The sequence below is a fragment of the Aquarana catesbeiana genome, linkage group LG05 (genome assembly GCF_042186555.1).
Source record: "Aquarana catesbeiana isolate 2022-GZ linkage group LG05, ASM4218655v1, whole genome shotgun sequence".
Classification (NCBI taxonomy): Eukaryota; Metazoa; Chordata; class Amphibia; order Anura; family Ranidae; genus Aquarana; species Aquarana catesbeiana.
Window position 1 is genome coordinate 229732512 of NC_133328.1, and position 16456 is coordinate 229748967.

The 16456-nt window shown below is 40.9% G+C and overlaps 1 protein-coding gene across 1 annotated transcript in view; it reads right to left on the minus strand.

The window, feature by feature from the left end:
- Nucleotides 1–2767: 2767 nt before the first annotated feature.
- Nucleotides 2768–16456, minus strand: part of VWC2 (von Willebrand factor C domain containing 2) — a 1458416-nt gene continuing 1444727 nt past the window's right edge. Inside the window, exon 4 of the mRNA XM_073630619.1 lies at nt 2768–3158. Within this exon, the coding sequence (XP_073486720.1) occupies nt 3007–3158 (152 nt within the window). The 3' untranslated portion in view covers nt 2768–3006. The remainder of the gene's footprint in view (nt 3159–16456) is intronic.

Here is a 16456-nt window from a genome sequence, read left to right on the forward strand (position 1 = left end):
TATTGTTGCCAGGAGCGGTTCCATAGTAAGGACAAAGAGCAACGGGGATAGAGGACATCCCTGTCTCGTGCCCTTTTCCATTTCAAATGGCAGAGACATTGCTCCGTTCACACTCACCGTTGCCCTAGGGTGATGGTACAGGGTTTTAATCCTCTGAATCATTCTGGGTCCAAGACCCATGATCCCCAAGGTCTGGAACATGAACCCCCAGTCCACCCTGTCGAAAGCCTTTTCGGCATCGACCGACAGTAGTAGGCTTGGGGGCTCATTCCCCCTCGTTTTATGCAACAGGAGCAATGTCCTCACCCCGTTGTCCTTCCCCTCTCTTTTCGGGCAAACCCCACCTGGTCAGGGTTGACCAGGGTGTTCATTGATCTCTTTAACCTCTCAGCAAGAATCTTTGCGTAGAGTTTTGTGTCGGTATTAAGGAGGGAGATGGGGCGATAGCTTGAGCATAATATTTTCTCTTTTCCATCTTTCGGTATGATCGTAATGGAAGCCCTTAATGCCTCTCTGCTCATCTCATACTCCTCTCCCAATCCATTAAAATACCGGCACAACCTCGGGATCAACAATTCCTTAAATATTTTATAGTAAGTTAGGGTGAATCCGTCCGGGCCGGGACTTTTCCCAGAAGCCATTCCTTCTATTGCTTTCCTAACTTCTTCTTCAGAAATTGGAGCTTCCATAGCTTCTCTCTCCGTATCTGTGACTTTAGGCAATACTGCCTTCTTTAAGTACTTGTTGTTTCTCTCACTCTTATTGTTTACCTGAGTGTCTTGTTTGGGAACTGAATATAGCTCCTGATAGTAGTTCTTAAAGACCTCTGCTACTTTTCTAGAAGAGTACTCTGTATTACCTTCTTTAATCTGAATTTTTTCTATAAAATTCCTAGCTTTACCCTTTTGTACTACTTTTGCTAAATGTTTACTTAATTTATTGGCCCAGCGGTATCTATCCCCTATTATTCTACCATGTGTTGCCCTGACTTCTTGTTCCATTGATGTTTTCAACTCGGCCCTTTTAATTACTATTTGTTTGTATGTCTCTTGAATGAGGTGTCCCGATTGTCTCTTATGTTTCTGTTCTAGACTATCTAGCTCCTCTGTTAATTTTTGTATTTCCTCGCTTCTTTCTCTTTTCTTCCTTGCTCCTATCTCAATAAAAACTCCTCTTATGTAGGCTTTGTGGGCCTCCCACAAGGTAGACCCAGATACCTCTCCAGAATCATTTGCTGCAAAGTACTCCTCTAGTTCTTTACTAATTCTATTGGACCCTTCCTTCCCTCTTATCAGTTCTTCATTTAGGCGCCATTGCCCTAGCTGTCTCCCCTCTTCTCCTATTATTATTTCCATGGACATTGGTGCATGATCTGAATAGGTTATGTTTCCTATCCAAGAAAATTTGTATTCCAAGGTAACATCACGTCAGCTATCCTTGCCCTGTACTCCAACCCTACCGCCAGATTCTTCACAAAATAAGTCTTTTCTGTTCCGTTTACTATCACCAATGGCACAAGGCAAGGGTGCCCCCTATCCCCCTTAATTTTCACATTAATGATGGAACCCCTAGCTCAAAAAAATTTGCACATCCACCAGTATTTCAGGAGTCGCCACTTTTTCTCATACAGCGCTGTTTTAAATTTTGGATTTACATGTGAGTGTACATCTATTTTATTTTAAATAAATACTTTTTGTTTTTTGGATTTACACCATGTGGCCCTTCTTTTCTTTCCCTATCCTTTCACATCAATTTCTGGTCCACGGAATGTTGCCTTGAGGTGTTTGCTTACGGAACACCCCATCACTTCCTTAAGATCTACAAGACCTCCCACATCCGGGAGATTACGTACACCTCCCAAGTTCCTGGTATAATTTGGATGAATACAACAAACCCATGAGACCGCATCCTTCTCGGAGTATACACAGCCACTCACCACCTAAGCCTTGTCCGACCCAATCCGGCATATGCCCCATTGGGTCCACCTCATCTGGTAAGCCTCCTCAACTCTTGGTGGTAGTGAGCGGATTTTTAGTCGAGATATCTACTTAATTCTTCAATATTCTGTTTAACATATTGCCATACAGACTATGTATCTCTAATGTTTACATGAGGACTACATGCTCTAAGCAGATATAATTGATCCTTCTTACTGTCTATTTGACTTGTTTACAGTTTTATATGACATTGTTCAGCGCCACACTTTTTTGTTGTTTTACTTAGGTAAAAAGCAGCTTGTAAATAAGAGGAGAAACTCTATGGAACAACAGAAGGGTGAGACATCCACCCCTTTGGATTTCTCACCGTTCAGTTGTTTCATAGAGGTCCTTCTCTTATTTACATGTACATATTTTTATATACTTGTTTGCCTATGTGGTTACTTGTCCGCATGGCCTATAAAAGTCCCGCATCATGGAGGGTTTTTCTTGCTCTATATATATTGGGACGATTACATTCTCACAGCTCCTCACCACATATTTTATCTATTCACTTTAAATACTCATTCATGTGCTAGCAAAAATGTTTTTTTTTTTTGTTATGATTAGATACTGAACACGGTTTCATCTTATTTACCAATAATCACTTTGCAAAGTGAACAGCCTTTACCCCATGAGTAAATCATCCATAGAGTGTTCTTTATAGAGTTTATTATTAAGTATGACATTACCTAATTTAATATTTGGTACAAAAAGATATAGGTATAAGACACAATAAATGTAGATCATCTTAACTCAAATTATCTGTATAAAACATTTATTTTTATGGTCTGCAAGGATGTGTAGATATATAGAATATTGTTTAGTTAAGTAATTACAGTGAAAAATACACATTTATTCAGACAGAAATCTAGATCTTATTTTTGTCAAAATTATTATATTTTACATTTTATGAAAAAGAAATACAGCAGGAACAGTTTCTTCCATGTAAATTTCCCATGTGTTCCTTTCAGATTGTCCGTTGCTATAAGTCCATTGATGCCTCTGAGTTATTCTTTTTTAAAGTTTATTATATCTGTTTGCATTCATGTCTAGTGCACAGTGCTTGTCGTTCAATTCTCCAGGTGCCTTCTTCGTAGGTACAATGGCATATAGTGCAATCATCAGTCTTTATTTCTCTTCCTGCTGGGATTACAATAGTCTCTGCAAAGCAGTTTGGTCCTATAATAAAGACACAAAAGTATATCATTTAAATTTCAAACAAACAATATTTCATTTGCTGTTTATAAAACACTTTTTTACAGAACGTTTAAAGCATTGTTTTTTTATAGCTTATAATGATTACTTGCAGTTTGCTTACGTTCAGTTTAATTAAACTGTAAATGCTTGCACAATAAAACAACAAAACAAGGGACAAAGGACTTTAAAGGTTGCCACTCATAACTCCTGATTGTTTGTATGTGAGTATTCAGCTTGACTATAATTACAGGAATTATAATTGTTTGTTGTAAATAACTGTGATTTTCTCCCCAATATAAATAGGATCTACCGAAGAAGCCAGTTATTTGCGAAATGCGTAGAGATCAGAGATCAAGACCAGTACTGCCATTGTTTTTGTGATCTAGCCCAATACATTTATGGATAATTGTTGATGTCATTACTCCTTTTGAGGTACATTTATGTCTCATAGGGGCAAGGTCCTTTTAGAACAAATATACTATAATTCAATTGGGGAATACAGGCTACACTTATGACAAGTGTTCGAGGTTTTTTTTATAAATATTTATGGAATTTGTATTGTGAATAAACATTTGTATTTTTTTAAATTATTTGTGAGTACTCACTGCCTTTATCTGGAGTTTTGAGTGACAACCTTTAAAGTCCCTTTTCCCTTGTTTTGTATTTCTTTTGCAGATGGTGCAAAAATCAGCAATTTGCACTTATTTTTTCTGGCACACTAAAAGCATTCTACACATCTATAATCATTGAATAGTAGTTTTGCACATCAGTTCTATAATATCATCAGTTTTCTTCATAAAACTCAGTATTGCCTATTATTAAAAGAATAGCTAAACAACCAGGAAGGATTCAAATAGAAGTGAATCAATTACAATTAAAACATAAGTACATTTTAGAAGATAGCAGGAAGCATGTACTGTAAATGACTGAATAAATGTTAATCTTTACAAAATATAGGACTAGATTTTTTAAAGGATATGACCGAGAGCAGAAAAATTGCTATGGTATGCTTGCTTTGCAAGCTCACATCAGTACACAAATGTGTGTGTGCATATGAAACAGTGTAGCAAATTGTAGCACCCTCTTGGCTAACAGAGGACAGAATTAGAAATAGACTTGGGAAACTGAACATTAATAAATCACCGGGACCAGCTGGCTTGCACCTGATGTACCTGGGGGACTCAGTCAAGTAATTGCCAGACCATTGTTCCTATTTTTTTCTGAGTTTACTGACTGGAATGGTACCAGCTGATTGGAGAAAAGCCAATGTAGCACCAATATTTAAAAAAGGGCCAACATACATCCCTGGAAATTACAGACCAGTTAGCCTAACATCAATTGTATGCAAGCTCTTGTAAGCTCTTGATAAGGGACTATATACAAGATTTTAGTAATGACAACGGTTTTATTAGCAGTAATCAGCATGGATTCATGAAGAATCGTTCCTTCCAAACCAATCTATTAACCTTCTATGAGGAGGTGAGCTGCCATCTAGATAAAGGAAGGCCTGTAGACGTGGTGTATCTGGATTTTGCAAAAGCATTTGGCACAGTTCCCCAAAAAATGTTTACTGTACAAAGTAAGGTCCATTGGCATGGACCATAGGGTGAGTACATGGATTGAAAACTGGCTACAAAGGCGAGTTCAGAGGGTCGTGATAAATGGGGAGTATTCGGAATGGTCAGAGGTGGGAAGTGGGGTACCCCAGGATTCAGTGCTGGGACCAATCCTATTTAATTTGTTCATAGACGACCTGGAGTATGGGGTAAACAGTTCAATCTCTGTATTTGCAGACGATACTAAGATAAGCAGGACAATAACTTCTCTGCAGGATGTGAAAATCTTGCAAGAAGATCTGAACAAATTAATGGGGTGGGCAACTACATGGCAAATGAGGTTTAATGTAGAAAAATGTAAAATAATGCATTTGGGTGGCAAAAATATGAATGCAATCTACTCACTAGGGAGAGAACCTCCAGGAAATCAAGGATTGAAAAGGACCTGGGGGTCCTAGTAGATGATATGCTCAGCAATGGCATGCAATGCCAAGCTGCAGCTAACAAAGCAAGCAGAATATTGGCATGCATTAAAAAGGGGATTAACTCCAGAAATAAAGTGATAATTCTCCCACTCTACAAGACTCTGGTCAGGCCTCACCTGGAGTATGCTGTCCAGTTCTGGGCACTCAGTCCTCAGGAAAGATGTACTGGAAATGAAACAAGTACAGAGAAGGGCAACAAAGCTAATATAGGGTCTGGAGGATATTAGTTATGAAGAAAGGTTCCGAGCATTGAACTTATTCTCTCTGAAGAAGAGACACTTGAGAGGGGATATGATTTCAATTTACAAATACCATACTGGTGACCCCACAATAGGGATAAAACTTTTTCGCAGAAGGGAGTTTAATAAGACAAGTGGGCACTCATTAAAATTAGAAGAAAAGAGGTTTAACCTTAAACTGCGTAAAGGGTTCTTTACTGTAAGAGCGACAAGGATGTGGAATTCCCTTCCACAGGTGGTGGTTTCAGCGGGGGCATCAATAGTTTCAAAAAACAATTAGATAAGCACCTGAACAACCACAACATACAGGGATATACAATGTAATACTGACATATAGGGGTTTATTTACTAAAGCTGGAGAGTGTAAAATCAGGCTCACTTCTGCATAGAAACCAATCAGCTTCCAGGTTTTATAGACAAAGCTTAATTGAATAAGCTGAGGTTAGAATCTGATTGGTTTCTGAGGAGAAGTGAACCAGATTTTGCACTCTCCAGCTTTAGTAAATAAACCCCATAATCACACAAATAGGTTGGACTTGATGGACTTGTGTCTTTTTTTAACCTCACCTACTATGTAACTATGTAACTATGTAAAATTGTACACTAATGATACATACAGTGCAATCCGAATTTGCTGTGTAGACTGACAATCAAATTATGGTACTGCAATAAGACATATATGTATCAAAAAAAATCCATATTGGCCAGATTGTTATGCAATTGAATAGGCCAAGCAAATAAGCAGGTAAACAAAAGTCTACATGCAGTACTGTCAGAAAAAGCATATACATTTGTAGTTATCACTGGAAAGCTGTTCATATGAAATTGTGTAGGCATGCTTGTCAGGATACATCAAACATATCTGCACATAGGCCCAGTGATATTTCCTGTGCAGTGTACAGTATGGTCTTTTTTACTTTTACTGTTTTTACATTGAAGCCTTACATTGAAGATACATTAAAGCCTAGTACACACTAGTAGTTTTTTTTTTCAACCCAGCAGGGCTGAACATAAAATAAACCTGAGATTTCAGGAGATGTCGCTGATACTAAATATCTGACGTTAGTACAGCAATCTCCCCTGCTGTTCTGTTGTGTTCTGACAGGAGTGCTGATTGAGAGCTGATCATCAGACCTTTTTTGGCCATGCCCCTTTCACAGAAGGTGGCCGAATGGCCGGCTTCTCTCTAACCGATTGCAGTACACACGGGCCGAATGTCGGCCAATGCTGTCCTACATTCGGCCCGCGTGTCTAGGCTTTAATACTTTAACTATATCAGTATGAACTTCATGCAGTTTTTTTTCCTAAAGGAAAATGGGTACAAGAGTGTATACTCCACTTTAGCCACTCACACTGTTTGTTACTTCTACTATGATTAATTAAATGCATCATGAAAAAGATGCCTATTTTAATATTTCTTACCACGTAATGCATTCCTTACATTGTAGCTTTTTTCCTATACTGCAGCCCACTCAGTGATGGTTGAATCTGCTTGGATTCAATCTACTGGAGGTTTGCTGAATTTTAAAATTTGGGATGTGAACCCCATGTTTTTTTTCTGCAGGGCACGATAATGTTTGGAGATGGGGAAGCCACTTACTTGCACCCCCCCTCCACACACACACACACACACACACACACCTCCTTGCCTGCCCAGGCTTCATGCCGTGAAAAGGCTCTCATATGGATTTTAGGACATTCTCTAGCAAAGCACCTTGTCTCCATGTGGATGTGGACAAGGGCCTCTTCCCCCTGGCCATGTAAGAGAGGGGGGTCTGTGGGAGGGACTTATCAAAATCTGGAAGCCCCATTAGTAGGAATGAGCCCAATGTTCCAGTCAAACAAACAGCGAACTATATGCGGTGTTCGCGGCAAATTCGAAAGCTGCCGGAACACCGTAATGCCCCCGTACACACGGTCAGATTTTCCGATGGAAAATGTGTGATAGGACCTTGTTGTCGGAAATTCCGACCGTGTGTAGACTCCATCCCACATTTTCCATCGGATTTTCCGACACACAAAGTTTGAGAGCAGGATATAAAATTTTCCAACAACAAAATCCATTGTCGGAAATTCCGATCGTGTGTACACAAATCCGACGGACAAAGTGCCACGCATGCTCAGAATAAATAAAGAGATGAAAGCTATTGGCCACTGCCCCGTTTATAGTCCCGACGTACGTGTTTTACGTCACCGCGTTTAGAACGATCGGATTTTCCGACAACTTTGTGTGACCGTGTGTATGCAAGACAAGTTTGAGCCAACATCCGTCGGAAAAAATCCTAGGATTTTGTTGTCGGAATGTCCGAACAAAGTCCGACCGTGTGTACGGGGCATTAAAGTTTATGGGACACTAACATGAAAAATCAAAAGTGCTAATTTTAAAGGCTTGCAGTATATGCAAGTTATTGTCATAAAAAGTGTTTGGGGACCTGGGTCCTGCCCCAGGGGACATGTATGAATGCAATTTTTTTTTTTTTTAAAAGGCTGTTTTTTTGGGAGCAGTGATTTTTTTAATGCTTAAAGTGAAACAATAAAAATGAAATATTCCTTTAAATATCGTACCTGGGGGGTGTCTGTAGTATGCTTGCAAAGTGGTGCATTTTTCCCGTGTTTAGAACAGTACCACAGCAAAATGAAATTTCTAAAAGAAAAATTGGCATTTCAAACTGATCACAGCTGTAATGAATTGTCGGGTCTCAGCAATATAGATACAGATAATTGAAAAAAAGAGCATGGGACCCCCCCGTCCATTACCAGGCCCTTTGGGTCTGGTATGAATATTAAGGGGAATGCCGAACCAAAATTAAAAAAAAAATGTGTGGGGGTCCACCTAAAATTCATATCAGTCCACCTAAAATTCATATCAGACCCTTATCCGAGCAAGCAACCTGGCAGGCCGCAGGAAAAGAGGGAGGGACGAAAGAGCACCCCCCTCCTGAACTGTACCAGGCCACATGCCCTCAATATGAGGAGGGTGCTTTGGGTTAGCCCCCCAAAGCACCTTGGCCCCATGTTGATTGGGACAAGGGCCTCATCCTCACAACCCTTGCCCGGTGGTTGTGGGGGTCTGCGGGCGGGGGGCTTATCGGAATCTGGAAGCCCCCTTTAACAAAGGGACGCCCAGATCCCGGCCTCCCCCCTGTGTGAAATGTACCCCTACCATTTTACACAAAAAGTCCTTTATTAAAAAAAAAAAGTCCCATGATGTCCATTCATCTTCTTCTATCACACCACCCGACGGACCGAAAAAGAAAAAAAAAAGGCCGCCACCAATCCACCTCCATGTGTGACCCTGCCCCACTCTGATTCTACGGGGAAGCCATGGGGAAGTCCCCGTGGCATCAGAGGGGGCGGGGTCACCTGCTTACATCACTGGGTGGTCCCGCCCTCAGTTATATAAGAGGTGTCACAGCGAAGAAGCGTCACCCAGTGGGAGCCTTCCATGGAGGCGGATCGGTGGCGGATTTTTTTTTCTTTTTTGGTCCGTCGAGTGGCGTGATAGAAAAAGATGAATAGACATCGTGGGACATTTTTATTTTTTAGTTTTTAATAAAGGACTTGTCCCAGCTGTGTCTTGCCTTTTTTAACATTTTGACACTTTTTTTTGTGAAATGGTAGAGGGACTTGTACCCCCGTTACCATTTCACACAGGGGAGGCCAGGATCTGGGGGTCCCCTTGTTAAAAGGGACTTCCAGATTCCGATAAGGGATGAGGCCCTTGTCCCCATCAACATGGGGACAAGGTGCTCTGGGGTAGCCCACCAAAGCACCCTCCCCATGTTGAGGGCATGTGGCCTGGTACGGTTTGGGGGGGCATTCTCTCATCCCCCCCTCTTTTCCTGTGGCCTGCCAGTTGCATGCTCGGATAAGGGTCTGGTATGGATTTTGGGGGGGACCCCTACGCCATTTTTTTAAAATTTTGGCGCAGGTTTCCCCTTAAAATTCATACCAGACCTGAAGGGGGGAACCCTACGCCATTTAAAAAAAGAATTGGTGCAGGGTTCCCCTTAATTTCCATATCAGACCCGAAGGGCCTGGTATGAATTTTAGGGGGACCCCCACATATATTTTTTTTAACTTTGGTTCGGGGTTCCCCTTAATATTCATACCAGACCCAAAGGGCCTGGTAATGGACTGGGAGGGATCCCATGCTCTTTTTTTCAATTCATTACAGCCGCGATCAGTTTTAAGTGCCAATCTTTCCTTTAGAAATGTAATTTTGCTGTGGTACTGCGCCACTTTACAAACATACTATAGACACCCCCCAGGCACAATATTTATAGGAATATTTCATTTTTATTGTTTCACTTTAAGCATTAAAATAATCACTGCTCCCAAAAAAATGGCCGTTTTTAAAAAAAAAAATTCCATTGATACATGTCCCCTGGGGCAGGACCCAGGTCCCCAAACACTTTTTTATGGCAATTACTTGCATATAAGCCCTTAAAATTAGCACTTTTGATTATTCATGTTCGTGTCCCATAGACTTTAATGTTGTTCGTGTGTTCTGCTGTATTTTTTGCCTGTTCGCATGTTCTGCTGCGAACCGAACAGGAGGGTGTTCGGCTCATCCCTACCCATTAGAATAGGGGGCCCCAGGAATCTGTCCCCCCCCATGTGAATGAGTACAGTTTATATAGCCCCCAATTCACAAAAAAATGTCATATTTAATAAACACATTTACAGCATAGATAAAAACCTTTATTAAAAATAAGTCCCATGATGTAAAAAAAAACCTATGCCCTATGATGTCCGAAAATAATGTCCCATAACGTAAATGTCCGATGATGATCCACTCTTACAGACACTCTATTGTAAATGAGATCTTCCTGGTGGACTGCTAAATGTAAACAAACCTGTTGGCTGACATCATTAACCAGACTTTTGCATTTGTACATTCTATGTTAACCTATTGTAAAAATTCTGTTGGTGGATGAATAATTATGCAACTAGGTAGTACTGCCCTCACCCTCTGTGTTGGAATACATACTGTAGAAAAACCTGCAATGGTTTTTACTTATGCCATTGATCGACTGGTACATCTAGGGATCTTCTTATATACCTGAACATCAACAGGCTACACATTTATTTTAGAACTGTTTTCTTTTCTGTTCATTCCCCTGCAGAAATCTTCAAAACTTGAGAACAAAATGAAGACAGAGCTGGAAGCACTATCAGAACTTTTAAGTTTTAGGAAAAGGCCCGTAGGCGCCAAAGAAAAATAAAGGGAATTAAAAACATCATAAGTAAGATTTTCAGTTATGAAGTAAGATCACATAGTGGTGTAGACTGTGGGTGAGAAGGCGGAAGACTAGGAAAATTGCTTTTAATTTTTTAATTCATGCTGCTTTTGTTAAATAATCAGCCACTTAAATTCCACATTTTTGTTGCCTTTTGTTTAATTATTCTGTAAAGAATCAAGAACTATTGATGCAGCTCTGTGCCCAGACATTATTCTTTTGAATGTCTATGCACAGAGTAAATGTGATATTGTTATGTAAATTTAGTTTATATACTGACTTACTCAGAAGACACTTGCCACTTTATCTACAGTGGCTTGCAAAAATATTCACCCCCCTTGGCTTTTTACCTATTTTGTTACATTACAGCCTTTAGTTCAGTGTTATTTTTTAATCTGAATTATATGTGATGGATCAGAACACAATAGTCTAAATTGGTGAAGTAAAATGAGAAAAATATATACATAAAACTATTTTTCAGAAATAAAAAAATGATAATCGGCATGTGCGTATGTTTTCACCCCCTTTGTTATGAAGCCCATAAAAAGCTCCGATGCAACCAATTACCTTCAGAAGTCACATAATTAGTGAAATGATGTCCACCTGTGTGCAATCTAAGTGTCACATGATCTGTCATTACATATACACACCTTTTTAAAAGGCCCCAGAGGCTGCAACACCTAAGCAAGAGGCACCACTAACCAAGCACTGCCATGAAGACCAAGGAGCTCTCCAAACAAGGGACAATGCTGTTGAGAAGTACAAGTCATGGTTAGGTTATAAAAAAAATCCAAATCTTTGATGATACCTAGGAGCACCATCAAATCTATCATAACCAAATGGAAAGAAAATGACACAACAGCAAACCTGCCAAGAGACGGCTGCACACCAAAACTCACTGACTGGGCAAGGAGGGCATTAATCAGAGAAGCAGCACAAAGACCTAAGGTAACCCTGGAGGAGCTGCAGAGTTCCACAGCAGAGACTGGAGTATCTGTACATAGGACGACAATAAGCCGCACACTCCATAGAGTTGGGTTTTATGGCAGAGTGGCCAGAAGAAAGCCATTACTTTCAGCAAAAAACAAAATGGCACGTTTTGAGTTTGCGAAAAAGCATGTGAGAGATTCCCAAAATGTATGGAGGAAGGTGCTCTGATCTGATGAGACTAAAATTGAACTTTCTGGCCATCAAAGTAAACGCTATGTCTAAAGCAAACCCAACACATCACATCACCCAAAGAACACCATCCCACAGTGAAATATGGGGGTGGCAGAATCATGCTGTGGGGATGTTCTTCAGCAGTCAGGACTGGGAAACTGAGTTGAGGGTTGAGGGAAAGATGGATGGTGCAAAATACAGGCATATTCTTAAGCAAAACCTGTACCACTCTCTGTGATTTGAGGCTAAGATGGAGGTTCACCTTCCAACAGGACAATGACCCCAAACACACTACTAAAGCAACACTTGATTGGTTTAAGGGGAAACATGTAAATATGTTGGAATGGCCTAGTCAAAGCCCAGACCTCAATCCAATAGAAAATCTGTGGTCAGACTTAAAGATTGCTGTTCACAAGCGCAAACCATCCAACTTGAAGGAGATGGAGCAGTTTTGCAAGGAGGAATGGGCAAAAATCCCAGTGGTAAGATGTGGCAAGCTCATAGAGACCAGAGATCCAAAGCAACTTGGAGCTGTGATAGCCGCAAAAGGTGTCTCTACAAGGTATTGACTTTAGGGGGGTGAATAGTTATGCACATTTACTTTTTCTGTTATTTTGTCCTATTTGTTGTTTGCTTCACAATAAAAAAAAAAAATCTTCAAAGTTGTGGGCATGTTCTGTAAATTAAATGATGCAAATCTGCAAGCAATCCATGTTAGTTCCAGGTTGTGAAGCAACAAAACACGAAAAATGCCAAGGTGGGTGAATACTTTTGCAAGCCACTGTAGTTAGTAAACTGCTTCATGTACTAGTGATCTTTTCTCATGGACTGATTCCCCTTCAAAATCATCATGTTTTTTTTTTTTTTCCCAACAAAGTTCTTTATTGTGAATCAGAATACATACAAGTCATATCATTTGCACGTATTTATACATGTATACATTGCCATGTAATTGTACGTGATATAAAAATAGTTACATATATAAGTGGTCTGTAGTACATTTCTTCTGATGTTTTCTATTGTTATTATCTTTTAATATAGGGTATAATTATAGTGTTTTCATTGAGGAAAGGTATTTCTCCAGTGCATAGAAATTTATATTGGTCATGAGCAGGTTTCCGAGTCCTGTAGCCATCGATCCCATATTCTATTATATTTGTCAGGGCAGCCTCTATTGATGTATATCACCCGTTTATATGGGAGTGTCCCATTTACCTCTGCTTTCCATTCTTTAGTCTCGGGTGGTAGGGGACGCATCCATTTCCTAGCTATTATCTTTCTGCATGAGAACAGGGTCTCCTGTAAAAATACCTTGGTGTATTTTTCCAGTGGGTTTGGGAACACACCCAACAGGCATTGTTTGGGGTCCAGTGTCACAGGTGAGCCCATGTTGTCATGAAGGAAGGTCACTATTTGTTTCCATAGGCCTTGTATCTGAGGGCATGACCAGAGGAGATGGTAGAACGAGCTCTCCGGGGACCTACACATTGGGCACAGTGTTGGACAGTTGTGTTTGTATCTGGCTATCCTATGTGGAGTTAGGTATGTACGGTGTATTATATTTAATTGTATCAACCTGTCTGACAGTTTGGGAGATACCTCCTTACATGTATCCAGTGCTTCTTCCCATTCCTCATCTTCTAAGTTACCCAGATTCCTTTCCCAGCGGGACTTGAGACCGTATATTATTTTTGTGGCTATTGGGATAGTGAGCATGTTGTAGAAACAAGATATTAATTTTTTTGGGTCTGTGTCTTTTATGATTGCTATTAGGGGATTGGGGGTTGACTGTGGTGGGGGTTGCGAGAATTGTGCCTGTAGTGCGTGTCTCAATTGGAGAAATCTGAATACCATATTGTTGGCTAGATGGAATTCCTCCTTAAGGGTGTCGAAGTTTTTAAGGGTTCCGTTTGACCAGACATGATGTAAGTAGAGTATACCCCTCTCCAGCCAAGGTTTCGGGTCGTGAATATTATGGAGTTCTTGTAGGTCTCTGTTGCACCATAAGGGAGTGAAGTCGTTGTGTCTAGGTATATTGAGTTTGCTGTTTGCAAGTTCCCAGATGCGTCTGTATTGATACAACAAAGATGTTTTGTGTGTGTTGCCTTCGTTGGTCTTAGTGCCCACAGTGATAGCGTATATGGAGTCTAAGGTTCCTTGGGCCCATTGTGGGCAGATTAGCATCCGAAATCTTTCACTGTCCACCTTATCTATATGGTATAGTTGGGAGAGTTGGGACGCAATATAGTAGTGATTAAGGTCCGGAAGTGCTGTACCCCCCCTGTCTGTTGGGTTTTTGAGGGTTTGCCATGCAATCTTATGTCTATTTTTTCCCCACACAAAGGGCTTGAGAAGGGACTCCATTATTTTAAAGTGTTTTAGAGGTATATATGTTGGGGTATGCCAGAGTATGTATAATATTTTGGGGAGTAGTATCATTTTTATGAGGTTAATGCGGCCCCATACTCCTAAGGGTAGTCTAGTCCAAGATTGTGTTTTAGTTTTAATAAGGGAATATAATGGTTTAATGTTTAGTGTTATGTAGTCTGCTGGATTTTTAGAAGTATTTATTCCTAAGTATTTGATTGTGTCTACTCTTTGTAATGGTAGGGTGGCTTGGAATTCCGTGGGTGGGAAAGTGTCTAATGGTAGAATTTGGGATTTCCCCCAGTTTATTTTGAGGCCCGAGAATTTCCCAAAACGTTCAATTGTTTGGAGAGCCTGGTGGAGGGAAGGACCTGGGTCCGCCAGATAAAGTAGTGTGTCATCAGCGTACATGCTGATTTTTTCTGTGAGGGTTCCAATTTTTAATCCTATGATCTCTGGGTCTGTCCGGATAGATACAGCCAGTGGTTCCGCAGCCAGAGCGTACAGCAGTGGGGACAATGGGCAGCCCTGTCTCGTGCCTCTGTGGAGGTCGAACTTCTGAGACGGCCATCCATTTGCCACCACTCTGGCCGTGGGGTTCTGGTATAGTAATTGCACCCATTGGATAAAGTTTGGACCAAAGCCATATCGCTCAAGACAGCACCAAAGGTATCCCCACTCGACCGAGTCGAAGGCCTTAGCAGTATCGAGGGTGACTATAACTCTTGTGCCTACGTTCTCATGTGTGGCCTGCAGGTTTATAAATAATTTCCGTAGGTTAAAGGAAGTGTTACGTCCCGGCATAAAACCTGCCTGGTCAGCATGTATAAGGTTGAGTATCACTTGATTGAGTCGCATGGCTAGAATTTTGGCCAGAATCTTAATATCAGCCTGCAATAAAGAGATAGGGCGATAGGATTCCGGGTGACCCAAGTCCTTGCCCGGTTTAGGTATCAAGACAATTGTGGCCTCACCCATAGAGGGTGGGAGGGTGAATTGTTGAAACATGACATTATAGAGGGTAAGCAGTTTGGGAGTGATTATTTCATTATAATGTGAGTAGAATTCTATGGGTAGCCCATCTGAGCCAGGGGATTTAGATTTGGCAAAGCTTGCGATTGCGGCGTCTATTTCTTCTTTAGTGAGAGGGGCCTCTAAAAGTTCCCTTTGTTCAAGTGTAAGTTGAGGGAATGCTACTCCTTCCAGGAAGGAGATCATATCATCTGGTCCCTCTTGGGTCCTGGAATTGTATAAGTCCACAAAGAATTCCCTAAATTTGGATGACACAGCAGGAGGATCAGTGATTTTTTGCCCCTCTGGGCTATGCAGTGCAATTACCACTGGGGGTTTGTCCTCATTTCGAGCTAGAAACGCCAAAAGTTTTCCAGCTCTCTCACCCTGCTCAAAATATTTCTGTTTGGCAAAAAATAATTTCTGTCTTGCTTTTTCGTATTGGAGTTGGTTCATGATCCTAGATTGTAGTTTTAAGTGGGAGGCATTAGCTTGGGATGGGTCATTTTGATATATGTGTTCTATGCGTGAGAATTCAGTCTCCGCCCTCTCATATAGATCTGATGAGTTTGCTTTGATCTTATTGATGCGAGTTATTAGGGTGGCCCTGGCGTGTATTTTAAAAGTTTCCCATACTATCGGAAAAGAAGCAGTGTTTGTGTTATCCCGAAAGAAGGTCTCCCATTCGGCCGACAAGTCGTCATCTTCTGGCAACAATGTCAGCCAGAATGGATTAAGGCGCCATGTAGTTGGTGGTTTGTCTACATGGAAGGCGAGGGTGATCCAGTATGGAGCATGGTCCGAGAGCGATCTAGGACCAAACTCTGTCTCAAGGAGACGTGCTATCAGATTGTGGGATATGAAAATAAAGTCAATTCTTGACATGGTATTGTGTGTTGCTGAGAAGCAGGAGTATTTACGCGTGTGCGGGTGTTTATGTCTCCAGGTATCCATCAAGTAAAAAGGTGAGAAAAGCCTGGCAAGTTTAGTATCTCTGGGGGGATTTGTAGCAGGTGGAGTTGGTCTCAGTCTGTCCAGTTCCTCATTGAGTGTGCTATTGAAATCTCCCATCCATACTGTCTGAGCTGATGGGTATTTTGCTATAAAGGAGAGTCCCTCTAGTAGTATGGAAGTGGAAAATGGGGGAGGGACATAGACAGCTAGGATCAAAAAGGGTTCCCCGTGTAATTTAGCGGATATAAATATAAATCTACCTTG